At 52.4% G+C, this 17,145-nt stretch overlaps 3 protein-coding genes across 7 annotated transcripts in view; 2 read left to right on the top strand and 1 right to left on the bottom strand.

Moving 5' to 3' along the window:
- Positions 1–2,754, top strand: part of GIGYF2 (GRB10 interacting GYF protein 2) — a 67,833-nt gene extending 65,079 nt beyond the window's left edge. For all 4 annotated transcript variants that reach the window (XM_032192914.1, XM_032192912.1, XM_032192913.1 and 1 more), the window contains one exon: positions 1,009–2,754. In XM_032192914.1, the coding sequence (XP_032048805.1) occupies positions 1,009–1,076 (68 nt within the window). In that variant the 3' untranslated portion in view covers positions 1,077–2,754. The remainder of the gene's footprint in view (positions 1–1,008) is intronic.
- An 85-nt stretch (positions 2,755–2,839) lies between these two features.
- Positions 2,840–13,375, top strand: SNORC (secondary ossification center associated regulator of chondrocyte maturation). Of its 2 annotated transcripts, none has more exons than XM_032192916.1 (3): positions 2,840–2,928; positions 12,919–13,101; positions 13,266–13,375. In XM_032192916.1, the coding sequence occupies exons 1-3, from the start codon at positions 2,880–2,882 to the stop codon at positions 13,373–13,375; spliced, it is 342 nt and encodes a 113-aa protein (XP_032048807.1). In that variant the 5' UTR covers positions 2,840–2,879. The 2 variants fall into 2 exon arrangements, with proteins under 2 accessions (XP_032048807.1, XP_032048806.1); XM_032192915.1 differs by lacking the exon at positions 2,840–2,928 and adding an exon at positions 4,955–5,286 and having other exon boundaries at positions 12,916–13,101.
- Positions 13,376–15,528: 2,153 nt separating this feature from the next.
- Positions 15,529–17,145, bottom strand: part of NGEF (neuronal guanine nucleotide exchange factor) — a 35,985-nt gene continuing 34,368 nt past the window's right edge. The window contains exons 14-15 of the mRNA XM_032193742.1: positions 16,865–16,969; positions 15,529–16,460 (exon numbers count right to left, since the gene is read on the bottom strand). Of these exons, the coding sequence (XP_032049633.1) occupies positions 16,288–16,460; positions 16,865–16,969 (278 nt within the window). The 3' untranslated portion in view covers positions 15,529–16,287. The remainder of the gene's footprint in view (positions 16,461–16,864; positions 16,970–17,145) is intronic.

The following is a 17,145-nucleotide window of genomic DNA, read 5'->3' as shown; positions in this document are numbered from 1 at the left end:
AGGGAGCCAGAGCAGTCTTTTAAACATCCTGAGCAGAGCACTTTGAAGATGATGGCTGTGAAAAGTGGTTTGTTTTTTTTTTTTTTTTTTACCACAGAGCAAGCCTATATAGCTGTTTCAAGACAAAAAAAAAAATGCCAGCCTTGTGCTTAAGAGCTCAACACAAAAAAAGTTTTCATCTTTCATATACTTCATACGGGGTTGCTACAATAAAAACCGAATCTTGATAAAAGTTCTTTATGATATAACATTAGAGTCTTTCCTTGTAGAAAATACGTTGGCTTTCTCACTCTTGTATCACTGCGTCCTTGGTACTTATATTTAAGAGTGTGGTTAAAAGTTTAGATGTATATTGAGCCAACTGGGTAGCCCTGTGCAGCTTTGTACATTTTTCACGTCCTCCTGAGCTAGGAGGTTAAAGGAAAAAAAAAAAAAAAGCAAAGGCCTGGAAATGTGTGGAACCTCCACGAGGTTTCTTAGGTACATGCGTCTATACTTTAAAGTAAGGAGTAGCATTGCTCACACCCTCTGAAGTGCTAGGCACGATCAACACTTCAAACTCACAGAACACCTATTTCTGCCTCTTGGACTCTGTAAGTACTGCGATAGGCACTCCGAAGTACCAGCTGGTTCAAACACGCTGTGTTGTGGGATGTTGCTGAGCCACGGCTTCACAGCGCCTAGATAGTTTACTAGCTCTGCAGATAATGTCTTGAAAATTGAAGCTGAAATTGGGCTTCTGCTGATCTGTTTCTAAAGACCAGTTGATACTTACCTAAGCACATGAATTATCTTTGTGGTATTTTTTTGGGGGGATGGGGGAGGAGGGGGTAGGGAGGGAACACAACAGTTAGGGTTGTTAGATCTAGCCATACTGGATTTTCCTTTGGGTTTTTACTTGGTGTCTATTCACTTCATCTTAAACAGCTGCTACATGTATCAGATGCATTGCATCATACAGAATATACCACAACCAGATGTATAACATGGCTCCTCTTTGGTTTGCAGGGTTTTCAGTGAATGCCTCATCAGAGCGGCTCAATATGGGAGAAATAGAGACTTTGGAAGACTACTGAGCATGTGCAAATCAGCTGGCTTTTGCTGCATCTGTTAACCCTGGATTCTCCATTTTGGACACAGTACTCTCCACCATGCATTCTTCTTCGCCTTGCAGTGAATCACAGAATCAATCATCTCAGGCTGCTTCCTCTAGCCCCGGCAAACCCTTTCTGCCCAGGACTGCACAGGCATCGTTCCTGCTGTCATCCTAGAGTCGAGTGGACTTTGTTCAGAGTCCTGGGAGGGTGGGAGACAGGATTTGTTCACAACAAAGCTGATTTGGGCAGCAAGCTTTCACTGTGCTGTGATTTCTTCTGCTGACATACCTGGAAAAAAAATCGATTGGGATCCTGCAAACCATTGCTTCCCTCTCCTGGTTACTCTTACCACATCCAACACGTGCAGTCATGGAGAGAGAGAGAGAGAGTTTGTGGTTAACAGATGTTGGTCAAAACCAAAATGCCACACAGATACTGACTTCCGCGCTCCATCAGGGCAAGTGGTGCTCTCCCAAGCCAGGAGTTGCATTCATAAGCTAACCTTAGAACTGGCAACAGCAGGAGAGGGGCGGTGGCGGGCGCAGTTTAGCTTGGGTTGGTTTGAAGTTGCACACCCCCTGCCAGCCCTTCTCAGCACATTATTTTGGAGGGAAAGCTCGAGTCTGTCTTCATTAGGTGGTGATGCTGAAGCTGGTGGAGTTTCCTGTCAGCATACTCCAGCCTTCCTGGACGAGGGGGGACTTCTGCTCTTGGGGAAAAAGAGGGGTGGCATCTCTTCTTTCAGGTTGAATTTATCCCTTAAATGCTACCTTCTGAGGGTTAGGACCAGTCTATTTTGAGCTCTTTTCCTGCAAATTTGTCTCGTTTAAGAGACAGTAGGATCTTTACCTTTGGATCTCTAGTCTTTGGTGAGAGTGAACACTGGCTTTCAGATACATACCCCAGCAGTCTTAGTTGTCATTTCAAACAGTGCTTAGGTTAACAAGCAGAGATGCCCTTTTGTAATGGAAAGAGACTGTGGAGGGCGAAGCTATGTGCAATGACAGCCCTGCATATCATCTACACTTTAAGCTACATCACGCACCTTCACTTGGATCCATGTTTAAGTATGGAATCGTAACCTTCTTCTCTCACCGAAAGATTACCACGGCCTTCCCTTCTCCACCCACCCACGTGCACACACCACAAAATAAACAAAACTAAAACTGCCAAATGCACTTAGTTTCAACACCCTGGTCCCATCTCCCATTCCCAGAGGGTTGTAACCTGCCAAGGGAGTTGCGCTGCAGTTTGGTGGAGGTGTATAAAGGTGTCTGTCTTTCTGTCATCACTGCCTAAAGAAAACAGTTCGAGTTGCTCAAGAGCAGTTTGGCTTTGTATTTTATTTTGTTTGGTTTATTCATTTTTGGGGTCACCTTCCCCTCGTCCTCCTCGTCCTCTCTCTTCCCCCAGCCCCCAAACATGTACAGTAACTATACAGAGACTGCTGCAGACTTGTATATAGTTTTTGGATCCAATAGCATGGAGAGACTTGGAACTGTTGCAAATCTGGTCTCCCTGTCTCCTTTGCTTTGTAAATTCATAAAAGGGGGAAGAGGGGTAGTTAAAATGTTTACAAAACTTTAAACTCCCTCTGAACTTTTGCCAGTGTGGGGGGGGGAAAGAGAGAACTTAAATAAAACCTGGTTGTATTATATCTCAGAGCAAATTTTCTGCTTGCTTTTGTCAAAGCTGAGTTTTGAGATAATTCCTGATGCTAAAACTGATCCAAAACTTGACACTCATCAGCTTTCGTCAAGAAACAAGAAGGAAGCATACAAGATGTGGAACAACAACTGCTGCTTTATTTCTTCCCTGGTGAGGAATACCGGTGGGTTTTTTCTACTTGATAATTTTAGAGTTCAAATAAACAGCAGTAAGTCAAGATTGGAAAATTTTGACAAGGAAGCTTTAACTTTTTGCCCCCCCCTCTCTGCATACAGAAACACGTGCATTCACGCTCATGTTGTTTATGCAGGAGAGATGAAGCCCTGTCTGGTTTTGTTACTACAAACACTTGGTCATGGAGCCCTTTTTTTGCCAGGTGGTACCACCCCGCCCACTCCAATTCCCTTCTCTAAATGGGAGGTTTTATTTTCCCCCCCTGGATTCAAGTCCACACGGACACCTCACACCCTTCCTTTTTTAGACAAAATCTTACTTTCCTCTTTTTTCTACTTGTTTCTTGTTTTTGTGTGGAAAATCCCAGTAAAGGCTAACGATGAATGTTATTCTGTCATTCACATGACCACTAGAAATACCGAGTCAGTGAAGAACTTACATTAGTTTTGCATTACTTTCAGCTGTTGTCCTGGAGAGAGCAGTACATGCTTTGGCTGATAATTTGACTTTGTTTTGAAATTTTCTTTTACTTTGGTGTATAAGGTTTCTGGTTCATAAGTACTTTGTTTTTTAATGGTATGATCTAATTTCTACAAGCTAATTTTGGACTACAAGAAAAAGCCTGTTAATTTCCAGCTCAGTTGGGGAGTTCAAAAGGAACAATTCACCGATTGCTAAATGAAAATACAGAAATACAAGCAGGGAGAACGTGCAATGATCTGTGAAACCCTGAGGACCTTGCTCTGCTTCTGAGAGCTTGTAGATAATGGACCTGTGGGGAAGAGATGGTGTTCTCGTGTATTTTAATGTTCTGATTTTTGTTTTTGTACAAAGGTAAGATGCTGTTCTGTTCAGACTGTACACTGAGGCCACTGCCCTTTCACCTCTGTGACTAAAAGAGAGCCTGTTACAGTAGTAAAGGTCTCTTGCATTGGTAGGGATGGGAAAAATAGGAGCTACAACTTTGTATCTGCACCTGATATATCTTTATGCACGTCAGTCTTCTTTCAGACAGGATACGAACCTGGATAGTTGATGGGGCTGTGGTCGAGGTTTGGAAGATGTTGAGTTTGATGTTAGACATCTCTGAGGCCTCTTTTGAGTGTTATTTCACCAGATTATTTCCAAACATCTCATTTCACTGCAGAGACTGCTGTGAGGGGAAGCAGGAAAAGCAAAGACTGAAAACGAAGTGCTTTTGCAAAGAACTGCACCAAGTAGAGTCATCTGAAAGGACAGCTGAACTGGATCTAGCTGCCTGTCAGATAATGCCAAAATCAGAGATCATTTACCAGAAAACTGGATCTGAAACGTTAGGTAAAACTATTTGTATCATAATTTCAGAACACAAAGAACTGACATGGGGGATGTTTATGTAGTTGAATTACAACATCTCCTGAACAGAAGCTATGAAATATTTCATCCTCATACAAATTTTAAAAGCAAACAAAAAACCACTACTAATGCAGTTATTCTGTCCTCTGGTAAGCCAGAGTGGGCCTCTGTTCACTTCAGCTGTTCCCAAGTCTCTGTCAGTGCAAATGTGACTGAAAACCAACCTCAGTTTTCTCTGTTGAGAATTTCTCATGAATCCATGTGAAGGAGATGAGCAGCGTGGCAGGAGGCTGCGGGAAGAGGCAGCATGTGTTCGGATCAAACCTGAGGAGGAAGCAGGTGTGGTTTGGTGAAGGAGGTTCCCCTGGAAGATGGTTGCCAGGCTTCAAGGGGCACTTCTGCCAGGGCAGACCACACGCAGTTCCTAGTCCACCTCGAAGCACTGCAGCCAGAAAACAAGGGTGCCACGGAGCTGCTCTGGCTCTGTTTCAGGGTATTTTAACCTTAAAAGATTGAGGCCCTTGTTCTTTTGCTGTGCCCACCCTTCAAGGACCGCTGCCACCCTGCAGGCAGAGGCGAGCAGAGCCCTCGAGCCTGGTGCTGCATGGTTGCAGGGACAGGGCCTCCAGCAAGGGCTCGCCAACAACTGCTCGTGTGTGTGCTGGCCTGGCAGGGTGACGGATGCCTAACGGCTCGGCTGCCTATGGGGTTTTAGGCATAAATTTGAGAGGGTGGAGCTGCCTTCAGGAGGAGGTGTGCTCGAGAAGTCAGTGAGAGGGAGTCTCTGCTAGGCTTTGCACTCTCTCTATCTGCTTGTGAAGGATTTTTCTTTTTTTTTTGACCTTACTGGACAAAGTTTTTATACCAGTGAAATTTCCAAGTTGTTTTGTGCTTTGAAGAGTTTAAGAATTCCTGACGACGCTTTTCCTGAGGGAAGCCATGCCCTACCACAGAATCCTTCACCTGGTCCTGCTAATGCTGTGTGGCATCCTGCTCCCTGCTGTGCTGGCAGGTAAGGATCTTTGCATTTACACTCTGAAAGAATAGGAGGTGTCTTACCTACCTCTCTTCCTGTAGCTCCATCTTCCTCTCCCTCCCCTAAAAACATCCATAAGTATTTAATGAATTATAACTGACTAATGGAAACTGGCTTTGGAGTCAGTAGGGTAGTATCAAGTAAGAATATACTCTGTCCTGAAACCACATTGCTGTTGGAGAGAAGGGCAAAAATCCTTTGTAAACTGGAGATGAACGGCAGTAGTGCCTGCCTGAGTCTCGGTGACTATAGATCAGTAGACAGTGGATGGGGTGTGCTTTGCAGTTGATGGGACAGCTTGTCTGTCTACTTTTAGTTATAGGATAAAGATTTAAAAAAACCTCTCCAGCTACTAAAACCCATTTGCCAGTTTCTGTCTGGTTCCTGTTAAGTTTTCTGCTGCAGCAGAGTACGTTACCGCAGGTGTTGTAAATAGAAATACGAAGCTGTCTATGAAAACAGCTCAGTCAAAAGCTGAGCTGTCTATCTGAATTGTTTGAGTTTCTGTTTAGGACTGGGTGTAAGTGAGGCACTGCAGCCTCAGCAGGCTGGCAGGGCACGTAGTTCTGACCCATGCTCAGCAATGGTTTGCTAGCAGCCTGAAACAGCAGAAAGGTGGTGAGGGGAGAAGGGTTAGCATGGGACACATGCTCTCTTGGGCACAGTTTTTCAAGGAGGTTGTTAATAACTTCCCCCCTACTTGTTCTGGAGGAAACTGCCTTTCCCCAAAGCCTCTTTCCTTAAATGCAGGTGAGATGCTGAACAGATGGCTCAGGACAAGGTAACAGGCAAGAGCACAGCGCTTGTTTTCCTGAATTCTTGTTCTGATTTCCAAGAAGTGCAATGCTAGACTGCAGCTCCCTTGGTTCGTTCTTTGCACCTTGCTTAGCAGGGAGATCCTGGCCAGCAGTCTAGCAGGCTTTTTGAAGGAGTTTTCATACGGACGGGAATTGATGGCTGCATCTGCAGGTATGAGGACAGTTACTGTAGCTGGTATTGCCCTTGAATGTCCCACTACTTTAAGATGCCTTCTTGCTGGGAGAACTTTTAAAGTAACTGTGAGATGGGCCATAAAAAGTGCATCTTTTCCTTCTCAAATGCTGGCCTTTGATATTTCTGTAATGGAACATTAATAATTTAAGCACGGCGTTCCAGTTTATACCTTGCTTATGCTCCCAGAATCAGTAGCAGTGCTCCTCCCCAAAACCAGGTAAGTTTTTTTGTTTGTTTGTTTTGTTTTTTAACTGTTAGAGTTTTTCACTCTTCAGAAATCAATTCACTGTCAATGAAACTTTGCCCTGCCTCCTCTCCAAGCTAGAATCTTTCATATTACCTTAAGTTCCCAGGGTCTGGTGCATGCCCACTCTGTCCCCTGCCTTGCCAGCTTTCCTGTGTACTCGCTCGTCACTCAGCTTTGCAGCTGCGGTTTATAACCAACTGTCACTGCCTCTGTATGTCACTTTGATCCTGTGGAAATACTCTGGGTTGATACTGGGTGATCCTCATTTACCCAGCAAGGCTAGTAGCTCTCAGAGCTTTGCATTGATGAACGCAGTAGTCAGAGCCTGGGGTGCAGGTGCGTTCTCGCAGTTGCATTTTCCAAGTTTGAGGCCCTCTTAAGTTTGTTCTTCTTTGCTACACCAAAGTAGGACATGAGGGAACCAGCCTGGGTTCTGAGACATCCCAGGAGCAGAAGAACTTTCTGCTCTATTAGGAGTGGAGAGTCACCATCCCCAGTGCAGGGGCTTTTAGCGCCCAGTGGAATTTTTTCTGCATTTCACCCCGTTAGAAAAGGAAATTTCCTGCCTTGTGGAGACAAAGAAGGGAAGGGCATGCAGGCAGCCCTCTGGTCTCTGTGCATATACATGCAGCCCAGCCTTTCTGTAAACAAGTTTATTTAACATTCATCAGAACCACACTGCTCTACGCTGCTCTACACTCGAGCTTCCAGCACTCGCACATCACAGGCTGCCCTTTGTGCTCCCCATGAAGGCCTCTTTTCATCCCTGCACTGGCCCTGTGCCTGCTGTGGCTACCTGGGGCTGGACAGCCCGTTGCTGGCCTCTGAGTTCACGCAGCCCCTGCCCTCCCATGTCAGCACCTTGTACTTTCCGTAGCAAAGGCCTCTGTGGAGAGCAAAGTGGATTGTGCCTCAGGCAGGGCTGTAGGGGATGCTGGCAATGCCACCCTGAGGTCCAGAACGAGTCTTCCCTTCCTCGTTGGACCTGGTTCTGTCACAGCAGTGACTCGAGCTATCTCATGCCAAAGCCTGGGGTAAGCACCTAGGAGTTCGGCAAGAGGTGGAGGATCTGCTGGCAGCTGAGGCTTCCCATCGGGGTGTAGCAGAGCGCTTCCAGGGTGCTGGTGGGTTGTGGAACTTGATCTGGTTTCTTGCCCAGCCAGGCTGGCTTCCTAAGCAGAGCATTCAGGGCTCTGACTTGAGAAAATGTGAACTTCTGAGCTACTAAGCTCTTTCCAGTATTGCATATGTCAAAGATAGGACAGCACCTGAGTCCTTCTTTGTCCACATCATATAGGTGCAACAGGAAAAGGGTCAAATGTAAGGGTTCTCTGCACCACCAAGTTCTTTCCACTTCTCTCTTCAAACAGAAGTGGCACTTTGGCCTAGAGCATGGTAGGATGGTGAAGGGAATCTTTTTGCTTTTTACTAAAACCAGTTTCAATCCCCATAATGGGTTCAGAACTCCAAGTGAAGTTGGTAAGAAGACTTTGCCGAGGCCTTGGTTTCTGAGTCGTGTTTTTTGTAATCGAACTCTGATGTGGGCTCCTGGATTTTTATTTCGAACTCTTGTGGATAATGTATTATACTGCAGTAGCACATCAGTGTGGATATGGAGGATGGGAAGGAGGCAGAGCAGGAGATGGTCTTTGTTATGCTAAAGGAGAAAGTACAGGACAAGGCCTGGTCCGTAGCAACTTGTCTGTGTTCTCAGCAATAATACAATAAAAGGTTATTGGGAAGTTTTTGAAGTTCAAGTACTAGAGTATGGGAATTAAATAATTTCTCATACACATTTCTTAAAGACATGATCCAGCAGGTCCAGATTTAAAACAAGTCTTTGTAGAGCATTACTCAAACTTGTTTGGCACCAACGCTCTATAAATTACTGATACTTATTATCAGCTCCTGGTTAAGGTTACTGGATTGGAGGTGGAGAGTGTGCTCCAGAAAGCAGCAGGTCACCTTAGCGCACATCCCAGCACCACTGCCACCCCTTGTAATGGATGTAAAAAGACACAAAAATCTGTAACTAAAAAAAAAAAAAAGGCAAGGAGAGCTCCCAAGTTATGAAAAGGATGTGAGCTGTGGATTTGGCATTAAGTTAACCTGTACGTGGTGGCAACAGAAGAAATGGTGTGCCATGTTCAGGTTACAACAGGTGCTCTTGCCTTTCCAAGCATTATCCCATGGAGGAGGAACATCTCATTGTCATCTCCTACTGACAGGCTTTGAGGACGATGAGATCCTGAAACCAGGTTGTTCAAAGAAGAATGATGGTCACTGGTGACTGCTCTCCAGGGATGGAGATGTTAGATGGCCACACCTGCCTGCCTTGAGGTCTTGCATTGTGCCTGGGGGAAGGTTCTCTTTGTTTGGGGTGTCTTGAAGGATGCTTCAGATCTGTCCAGCTTCAAGAGCTGTCACTTGTGGAGAGAGATTTGTCTAGTCTTACCTTTCATCTGCCCAGGATCTGGGGCACAGGAGACCCTGTCACAGGGCAGGCAGCCACCCAGCCTCCTCACTGAGCATGGAGGGAGGAGTTGCTTCAAGTTGCCCTTGGTGTCCATCCTTTTAGACCTCACTACGGTCCATGTAGCTGAAGTCTTGGTGAGTTCCTGCATCATTCAGGAACTCGTATTTCTTTGTTGTACTAACCCTTGATACTTTTTCTATTTTTTTGGCCTCAGTCATAACTACCCTGTGCTGCTGAGAGGGAGGATAAGTGGTACAGTTCCCTGAAGGCTATTTATTTCCCAGAAGTAAGATGACTTGTCTCAACATACGAGGAGGAAGAGGTGTCATCTGTGTCATCCCCTACTTGGCCTGCTGCAGAACAATGGATTATTTTTAGTCCATTTTTCTCTGGGTTCCATCCCCACACTGTTAAAAACCCTAGTAATTAAGATGATTCCTGTCATCTGGTTCTATCACCTCTCCCATAAGTGCTCCCAAGCTGTTTTTTACGAAGTGCACTTGACTGAGCAGCCTGAGGGGCAGCAGTTCCTCCATCTGTGCCCCAGTGCTGAGACAGGCTGGGTGCTGGGAGAGGGCTTGTGTGTGCCCCGGGGTCATGGTTCCTCTCCCTTCAGAGCACGGGGAGCTGAGGCAGGGCAGTGGTGGGGCTGATGAGGTGTTTTTAGCACGTTTCTTGGTAGTTCTTAATTTCTACAAAGTTCTTGGGTGAACAGGAAAACCATATGCTAACTTGCCCTTGATACTTGGCTTTCAGTCCTCAATTGCACACCCTCACGTAAGACTGCAACGTGTTTGGGTTTTTGTGCACGTTAACAGTGCTGTGCCTGCACCAGGCCCCTGGAGGCCCCATGCAGCCTCCCTGTTGCCCATGGAGAGCTGCAACCGGCTCCGATCCCTCACTGGGAGGCATTGGTTCAGGGGCACAGTGCCATTGTCGCAGTAAGGATGCTGCAATGTAACTGGCAGGTTGCTGTGGGAAGCACGGGTAACCGTGCATGTGGGAAGGCCTGGGCCTGCCCCTGCTGCTTTTCTTGTGGATCATATTTAGGTCTGACCGCGTCTCCTTGCGAGTCTGCTGCTCGTAGCCAGCAGCAGCAAGGCCGAGCCGGGCTCGGGCTGTGTGGCGCTGCTGAGGGGAGTGGGCGTTGAGTGCCCGAGCGCCTGGGGAGACCAGCGGGACGTGGGGGTAGTCGGGTGGGTGGTTGTGCTTCTCACAGCATGGTGAGACGGGAGCTGTTAGTTCAGGAGGGGGAGCGCTGCAGGGCTGTCGGCAGCTGTTCCAGCAGCAGCGGGTGAGGTGTGGTGGGTGAGGAGGGCCAGCAGTGGGGCCTGGCGGAGCAGGTGGCGCTCAGTGGTCAGATGCGGGTTCACTGCACGTGCGTGGTTCTGCTGCGGGGCTGACAGCTCCTGGTAGTGAAGCACCAGGCCTGGCTGAGGGAAGTTGTGTTTTCTGCAGCCGCTGAAGTGCCGTTAAGGGAAAACCACAAGAACTTGGAACAGAAAGCTCGCGTTTAGCGTGCTCTGCCCTTTTTGTGAGGGTCAACTGAATGTATGCTTTAATCAAATGAGAGGAATTAACTAAATATCTGTCCAGAAGCCATTCAAGACTCTATCCAGGTCTTAAGTCACCAAGATCATAAATTAGACTGTTTCCTCTTTACTTGGCTATCAAAAATAAGTTGTGCCCTACTTTGAGAGCTGCAATGTGTTTTTCAGGAATTGGATTGCTGGGACTGGAGAGATGTTCTGGGACCCATGGGTCTGGCTAGAAAACGAGCCCTTGCTCTGCTGTTGGAAGGGGTGGCACTGCCTCCTTGTCCCTTTGAGAACAGGGTATTGGAAAGGGCCTGTCCAGGTCCTACAGGCTCCCTGCATGGTGTCTGCATCTGTTACAGATTGCCTGAGCTTAACACTTTGACCCACAGCCCGATGTGAGGGCTGTGCCCAGCTATTTTGGCTTTTGGAGAGAAAAATGTTCTTGGGAAATGCAACAGTGACCTCCCCCCAGCACGGCTCCCCCTTGCCAGGTGGGAATGGCTCCGCTGTTGGTGCAGCAAGGGAGGTCACAGCTGGAGGGGAGCTCTTCTCTGAGCAGTTTTTCCACTTCCCAAAGCAGCCTGGAAGCGGGGCTTCAAACTGTTAAACGTGTTTGGTTTGTGCCTAAACCAACAGCTTCCTAATGCCACCATTGCTAACTAAATAGCTCTAGCTCTGCTTGGGTCCTTTCCGTGTTGATTTAACTACGTCTATCCACTAAATTCTGTTTCCTCAATCTGTTCTCTGGTAGCAAAACAACAGGATTTTGAGAAAAGAGGTCCACTGGAAATAGTGCTCTGGAAGAGCCCCTGGATGGGGTGTGTCTCCAGCTCTGCTGCTGGCTGCGCAGGGCAGGTTGAGAAGGGCCTTGCCAAGGGCTCGGGTGTTTCTGGGGAGCAGTCGTGGAGCACAACTCCTGTGCACTCCTGCTGGGGACCCGGGATGGGAGCAGCGGCAAATGCCATGTCCAGCTCCTCCCCCAGGTGGGTCAGCCAGCCCGAGTGTGCTGGGTCGCTGCCTGAATGAGCGCTGGCACAGACCTCAGGCTGGGAGCTGATTTCCCTGTCGTGTTCCTCCTTGGGCCAGAGTTAAGCTGGCAGCTCCCCATGAAAATCCTGTAGCTTTTACGGTTGTAGGAAGGGCTTTGCAAATCTGGTCTAGAGCTGCGTTGTGCTCCTAAGCCTGTTAAGCAGCATCAAAAGCTTCCAAGGAAGGTGGGAGCCGCTCTTTGATGTGAGCCCTGTGGCAAGTCCTGTCTGGGGGGTTGCACAGGCAGCGTTTTGGTGCTGGCCCTCCTGTTCTTTGGGTGCAGGGTTCCTACAGGAGAACCAAGCGTGGTCCTTCAGTGCTCATTCCTCCCCCAGAGCACTTGCAGGGAGGGCTCTGGGTACTTAAAGCTGGGGCTGGCGCTGCCGCCACCTCCCTTGCTGGGCCAGGGAGAGGCCAGGAGGGTGCTGGGGAGGCTGGGCAGGGCTGAGCCCACGTGTACCCATGGCAGCGAGGCACCCGGGTGACCCAGCCCCTGCAGCACCCATCATGCAGGATGGGTGCGCACCTCTGTGCCTTGCTCCAGGGAGCCCGGGCTGTTTGCTCTGGTTCCTCTCCTGCCCTCTTTCCTGGCCCAGAAAGCCACCGTGTCGGTTCAGGTGGGCCCTGGAACTGGCTGCTGTTTGTTTTTTTCCCTTCTTCCCCATCCTAGTGTGACATTCCCAGCGGTTTCAGCGGGGAGCTGTGGAATGTCTCCCGCTCCCGCCGGGGCCCACCTGAACAAGGCAGGCATTGACGGGGAGCGCTCGGCTCAGCCACACACAAACAGGGAGGGCTCTCTGCTTTGGTTCCCGACCCCACAGGGGGAAGAAATAACAGGACGTGAATGGTAACATCAGAGCACGGCTCTGCTTTCATCTCCCCGGCACAGCATGGAGGTGGGGGCAGAGGGAAGTTGAGGCTCTGGGGCCCGCAGGACGCAGCTCCCCTGCTCGGGCAGTCCCTCCAGTGTCCTGCACTGCATAGGTGGCAGTGCAGGGCAGAAGGGCCCCCGCAGCACTGGTTTTGGACAGTGCAGGCTGTGCGTGGTGCCTGGCTGGTCTCTGTCTGTTGCAGGGGTGTGATAGTCTCCCTTGTCCCATTTGTGCTGTGTGGACACCTGGTTTCACCTTGAAGCCCAGGCGTTGTCTTCTGCAGGTGTGCTCCCAGAGCCTGGGGCTCTGCCCCATGGGTTTCACAGCCCTCGGGGTTGCTCCATCTGTCCCCAGGAACCTGGAGCCCAGGGCATGGCTGAGCTGTGGCTGTCCCAGGGTCCCGCTGGGCCCACCCGTGCACAGGAGTGATGGTCGGTGCTTGTCTCCCAGCAGAGTACCCGCAGGGCCCGGTCCCCACGCTGTGGAATGAGCCGCCTGAGCTGCCCTCCGGAGCCGGCCCCTTCGATGCCGCCACCACCACCGCCCGGCTCTCAGACGCCACCGCCTTCCCCCCATACACCTCCGAGCTGGAGCCTGAGGACACCACCCACCTGCACCGCCTGGACACTGGGGATGGTACGGGGGGGCGGCACCATGGGGCCCCTGGGCTGCATGCAGGTCACTCCCACAGGGGTTTGGGAGCAGGGTTGCTGTCTGCCTCCCTGAGGGGGTTTGAGCCCGACTGCCCTTCCCCTCTGTGACTTGCCAGCCTCATGCCGCCTTGTTTTCTGTCCCTGCAGGCTCACTGGGGCCCGGAGCTATTGGTGCCATTGTCATCGCCTCCCTCCTGGGGACATCCGTGCTTGTGGCCTTGGTTGTCATCACGCTGAGAAAGTTCTCTGCCTCCTGAACTCAATAAAAGATGTTTCTGTAACACAACCAGCCTGTATCCTGCCCTCCACTGCTGCTGGGGGCCCTTGGGGCAGAAACATTGCCGCAGATGTGGCTAAGGGTGCTCCAGCCTCTGCTCCAGGCAGCAGCGTTACACCCCACCTCTCCCTTGGCTCTCAGCGTGTGACTTGTGGGCACACTGACACCTGGCAGGCCTGACTGCAGACGTGTCACCCCCCCCAGCCCGTGGCAGCAAGGGGCGTTGGGCTGGCAGCAGCTTTCCAGGTCTGTCCTGGTGGGGTGGTAACGGTGCTGGGCATCATCTGGCACAACTTTCCTTGGGAGAGGGCGGTCAGGTGGTGCGTGCCACCCCAGTTCTCCCCAGTGTCACCCCACCCCACTTTCCCACCCCTCCCCACCTCCACCCCCTGTATTTGGCCCAGCTCCCCCTACCCCAGCACTCATGCTGGGGGGGGTACGCGGTTGGTCTGGGGGAGGAAGAAGAGGCAGGAGTGTCACTGGCGCTGGCTCGCTCAGCTATATTTCATCACACGGCAAACGAGACGACGAGAAGTTCCCCTCAGTTCACTGAGGCAGCCTGGCAGGGTCCAGGGGGCTCCAGCCCGTGCTTGTGGGGCCCAGGCCTGGCCCTGTACAACACTGAGACCACTGAGACAGGCGTGCAGGGCTGGGTCTGAAGAAATAACACTGGATGCCACTTGGTGCCTGAAAACGGCACAGCCTGTGCCTAGGGTTTGAAGTCATAAAAGGTCACAACAGAGCAAGAGTGAGTCCCAGGGTTTGGCAGTGGGGGGTGGGACAGCGTGCTGCAGCCCCGTGCCCCTCTTCCCCTGCAAGGAATGAAGCGGAGCAGTGCTGTCCTGGCGCTGGGGAACCTGGGTCAGCCCCTCTGCTACTAAACAGCTGCTGCTGAGGGGTGCAGGAGCCTTGCTGTACTAAGAAGCGTCCCAGGTAGGTGTGTGGGACTTCAGGGCTGGGCTGGCTGCAGCTCTGCAAAGCTGCAGGCTCTGGGGTGCGCTCATTTCATGGGGAACTCGGGCTGCCTGGAGCCAGAGCTCCCCTTGGTTTCGCACTGTGGAAGATTTGCAGCTGCTGTGGGGTCCAGGCCCTGAGGTGGGGCTCTGGCTGTGCTCAGAAAGCTGACCTGGGGGCAGGGGGAAGCGACTTGGGGGGTTCCTGTTTGTGGGGTGAGGCCCTGCACCAAGCTGGAGGCTGCAGGCCCCCACCGTGGGGCTGGGCTCTGGTGGGGGCCGGGAGCCTCCAGCCTGTGCGTGCTGCTGTGAGGTGGGCATGGTGCTGTGCTGCCTGCTGTCGGGTGCTCCTGCTGAGCTGGTGGCACCGAGCTGGGCCTGAGGGAGGAAGGAATCCCCTTCTGTGCTCCCTTTGCTGCTCTGGCTCCCACGGGTTTGTTCCTGGGGTCTGGCTGTAGCTGGCCTTGTGCTGTGCACCCCTGTGTGACTCGGTCCCTCCACCCACAGCCCCAGGGCAGCTCTGCAGAGCCCCTTTCAGCAGCTCTCCTCTGTCCTCCCCTGCTGCCACCAGCGCAGCCACGCTGCTGCCCTGTGTGGGGCTGCTGTGTGGCTCTACGAGCAGGCAGCTGCTCTCCACACCATTTTTGAGCACAGCCATGACCCGGCAGAGCGTGCTGCAGGCAGGGCCTGGAAGACTCCTCGCAGAGTTACAGAAAGTTGCTCAATGACCGTGACTCCCTGACAGCTGCCAGCTGCAGCTCAGGCCCAGCCGGTGGCCACGCGTGGGCCTGTTTGCAGCCAGGCTGTTTGAGCAGCAGGCGGCTGCCACGGGGCTGCTTCGTGCTGGGGTTGTCCCCTGGCCCCTCTCGGTGCTGTGCCCTGGGCTCCATGCGATGCTCGGTGTCACAGCTGGGAGTGGCGACCTGGCTCTGCAGGCGCTGGGGTTCACATATATACATGGGGTGAGCCTGTACAGGGGGGCAGCTGGGAGGAGTGGGGTACAAACATGCAGGCGTGATTGCTGGGCCTCCTACAGCACACAACAGCTCCCGGGGGACCGTCACCCACCCGCTGCACGGTGCCCGGCTCTGCTGGTGCTCCTGGAGCCCTGCAGCAGTGGCGGGGCTCTGCAGGGCAGTGCAGGCTGTGCAGGCACCAGGCTCCTGCGAGCAGCGGCTCAGCTGGGGCAGGCCCTGGTGCTGCCAGCTGTAGAAGAGAGGTGAGCTGTGGGGCAGGACCCAGGTGTGCTCCGAGGCCTTCAGGTGGCAGGGATGTGGGTCGGGGCGGTTGAGGTCAGGCTGCTGGTGGAGCAGGGCTGCATTCACAGCGTCTGGAGGTGGATCGAGGGTCTGCCGAGGGAAAATGTTGCTGTGAAGCCACTGGGGCTGGGGAAATGGGATTCCTTTGGGCTCTTCCTAGCCCTGGTGCTAATGGGCTATGTGAGAGGATGAGACAGCTCCTCTGCTTCAGCTTCCACGCCTGTAAGAGGCAGCTTTAAGAAAGCCCCTAGCTCAGAAGGTAGTGATGAGCTGGAAGCACTCAAATGGGTGGTGCCAATTGCTGCCTTCCCTTTGCTCCACGTGCCCTTCCCAAGCAGCCTGAGCCAGTTCCAGCTGGAACATGTGCAGGGAATTGGGAGTCAAGGCAGAACCCCCCTCAGCCCCTGGTTCCCGCGCTGCTCAGCGGGCTGGCACCTCACGGTGTGTCAGTTTGGGCTCGTGCTCTTTGGAAAGGTGTTCTGTGGCCACTTGGAAGCACTGGGCTCCAGGGAAGGATCGGCGCTGCAGAAAGCACGGCGGGCAGCCCAGTTTATCCGGGGTGGGGGGGGGTTGTGCTGGGTCTGGCGCGCCTTGTCCTGCACCACTGCCCCTTCCCAGCCGGCAGCCTCTGTCCTCTGCCCCCTCCCAGCCGCGCTCCAGCCGCTCGGGGGTGCCGGCGGTCATTGGCGGTTCCTGCTGCCCAGTTTCCTCCGCTGACTGTCATCCGACTTGTGCACCCGGAAACACTCCTTCAAGTTCTGGGCTCGGATTTTGGGGTTCAGGATCTCCTCCCCCATAGAACTGGGGAACCAGCCCCTCTCCTGATCATGCAGACGCTCCCCAAAGATCCAGCCTGAGCAGAGACAGAGACAGGCACACGTCAGGAGGGCCCAGCCGCTGCTCCTGCGCTGGGGCGGCCGTGCTGGGAAGGGCCCTGGAGCTGGCAGTGCTGCCTGGAAGCTGCCATCAGCTCCTCGGGGCTGGCTGTGCTGGAGGCTGTCCAGGCTGTAAATCTAGTCAAGGTAGGCACGGCTCCGCGTCACGCTTCGGGTGGCGGTGCCAGCCCTGCCACGGCCCAGGGCAGCTGAGGTTTGCTGAGCATTAGGAGGCAGCGGTAACGTCCTCGTTCTGCTGTGTGCTCCCTTGGCTGCGAGGCTGGCACTGCCTCTTCCCACCCACGTCCCCTGTCCTGTCTGCTCAGCCGAGGGCAAAGCCCACACCTTTGCACAGCCCCCCCCTTCCCCGTACCCTCCCTACCGTCATCCGTCTTGTCCAGGATGTTGAGGACATCGGCCAGCTCTAAGGACAGCTCGTCCGGCTGCTGGGCCACGTAGGGGTGCACGCACTGGATCTGCGGGCAGTCTGCCAGGGCACAGGGCGAGAGTGAGGGGCAGGCCAGGATACAGAGAGCTGCAGGACAGCAGCTCGGGGGGGGTAACGCCACCACCTCTGTGAATGCCCCCCCTGATCTAGTGAGAAACCCCACGGAGGGCGTGCGCTGGGGAGCGTTTCTGTGAGGAAGGGCCTGGGGTGAAAGC

Source organism: Aythya fuligula, chromosome 9 (assembly GCF_009819795.1).
Source record: "Aythya fuligula isolate bAytFul2 chromosome 9, bAytFul2.pri, whole genome shotgun sequence".
Taxonomy (NCBI): domain Eukaryota; kingdom Metazoa; phylum Chordata; class Aves; order Anseriformes; family Anatidae; genus Aythya; species Aythya fuligula.
This window is presented reverse-complemented; position numbering and strand designations above follow the sequence as displayed.

Bases quoted from the DNA above. Each gene is read 5' to 3' on its own strand.
- SNORC (XM_032192915.1), top strand. From the start codon at position 5,214: ATGCCCTACCACAGAATCCTTCACCTGGTCCTGCTAATGCTGTGTGGC. The intron at 5,287-12,915 runs GTAAGGATCTTT...CTTGTCTCCCAG, and splicing joins GCTCCCTGCTGTGCTGGCAG to CAGAGTACCCGCAGGGCCCG. The intron at 13,102-13,265 runs GTACGGGGGGGC...CTGTCCCTGCAG, and splicing joins CCGCCTGGACACTGGGGATG to GCTCACTGGGGCCCGGAGCT.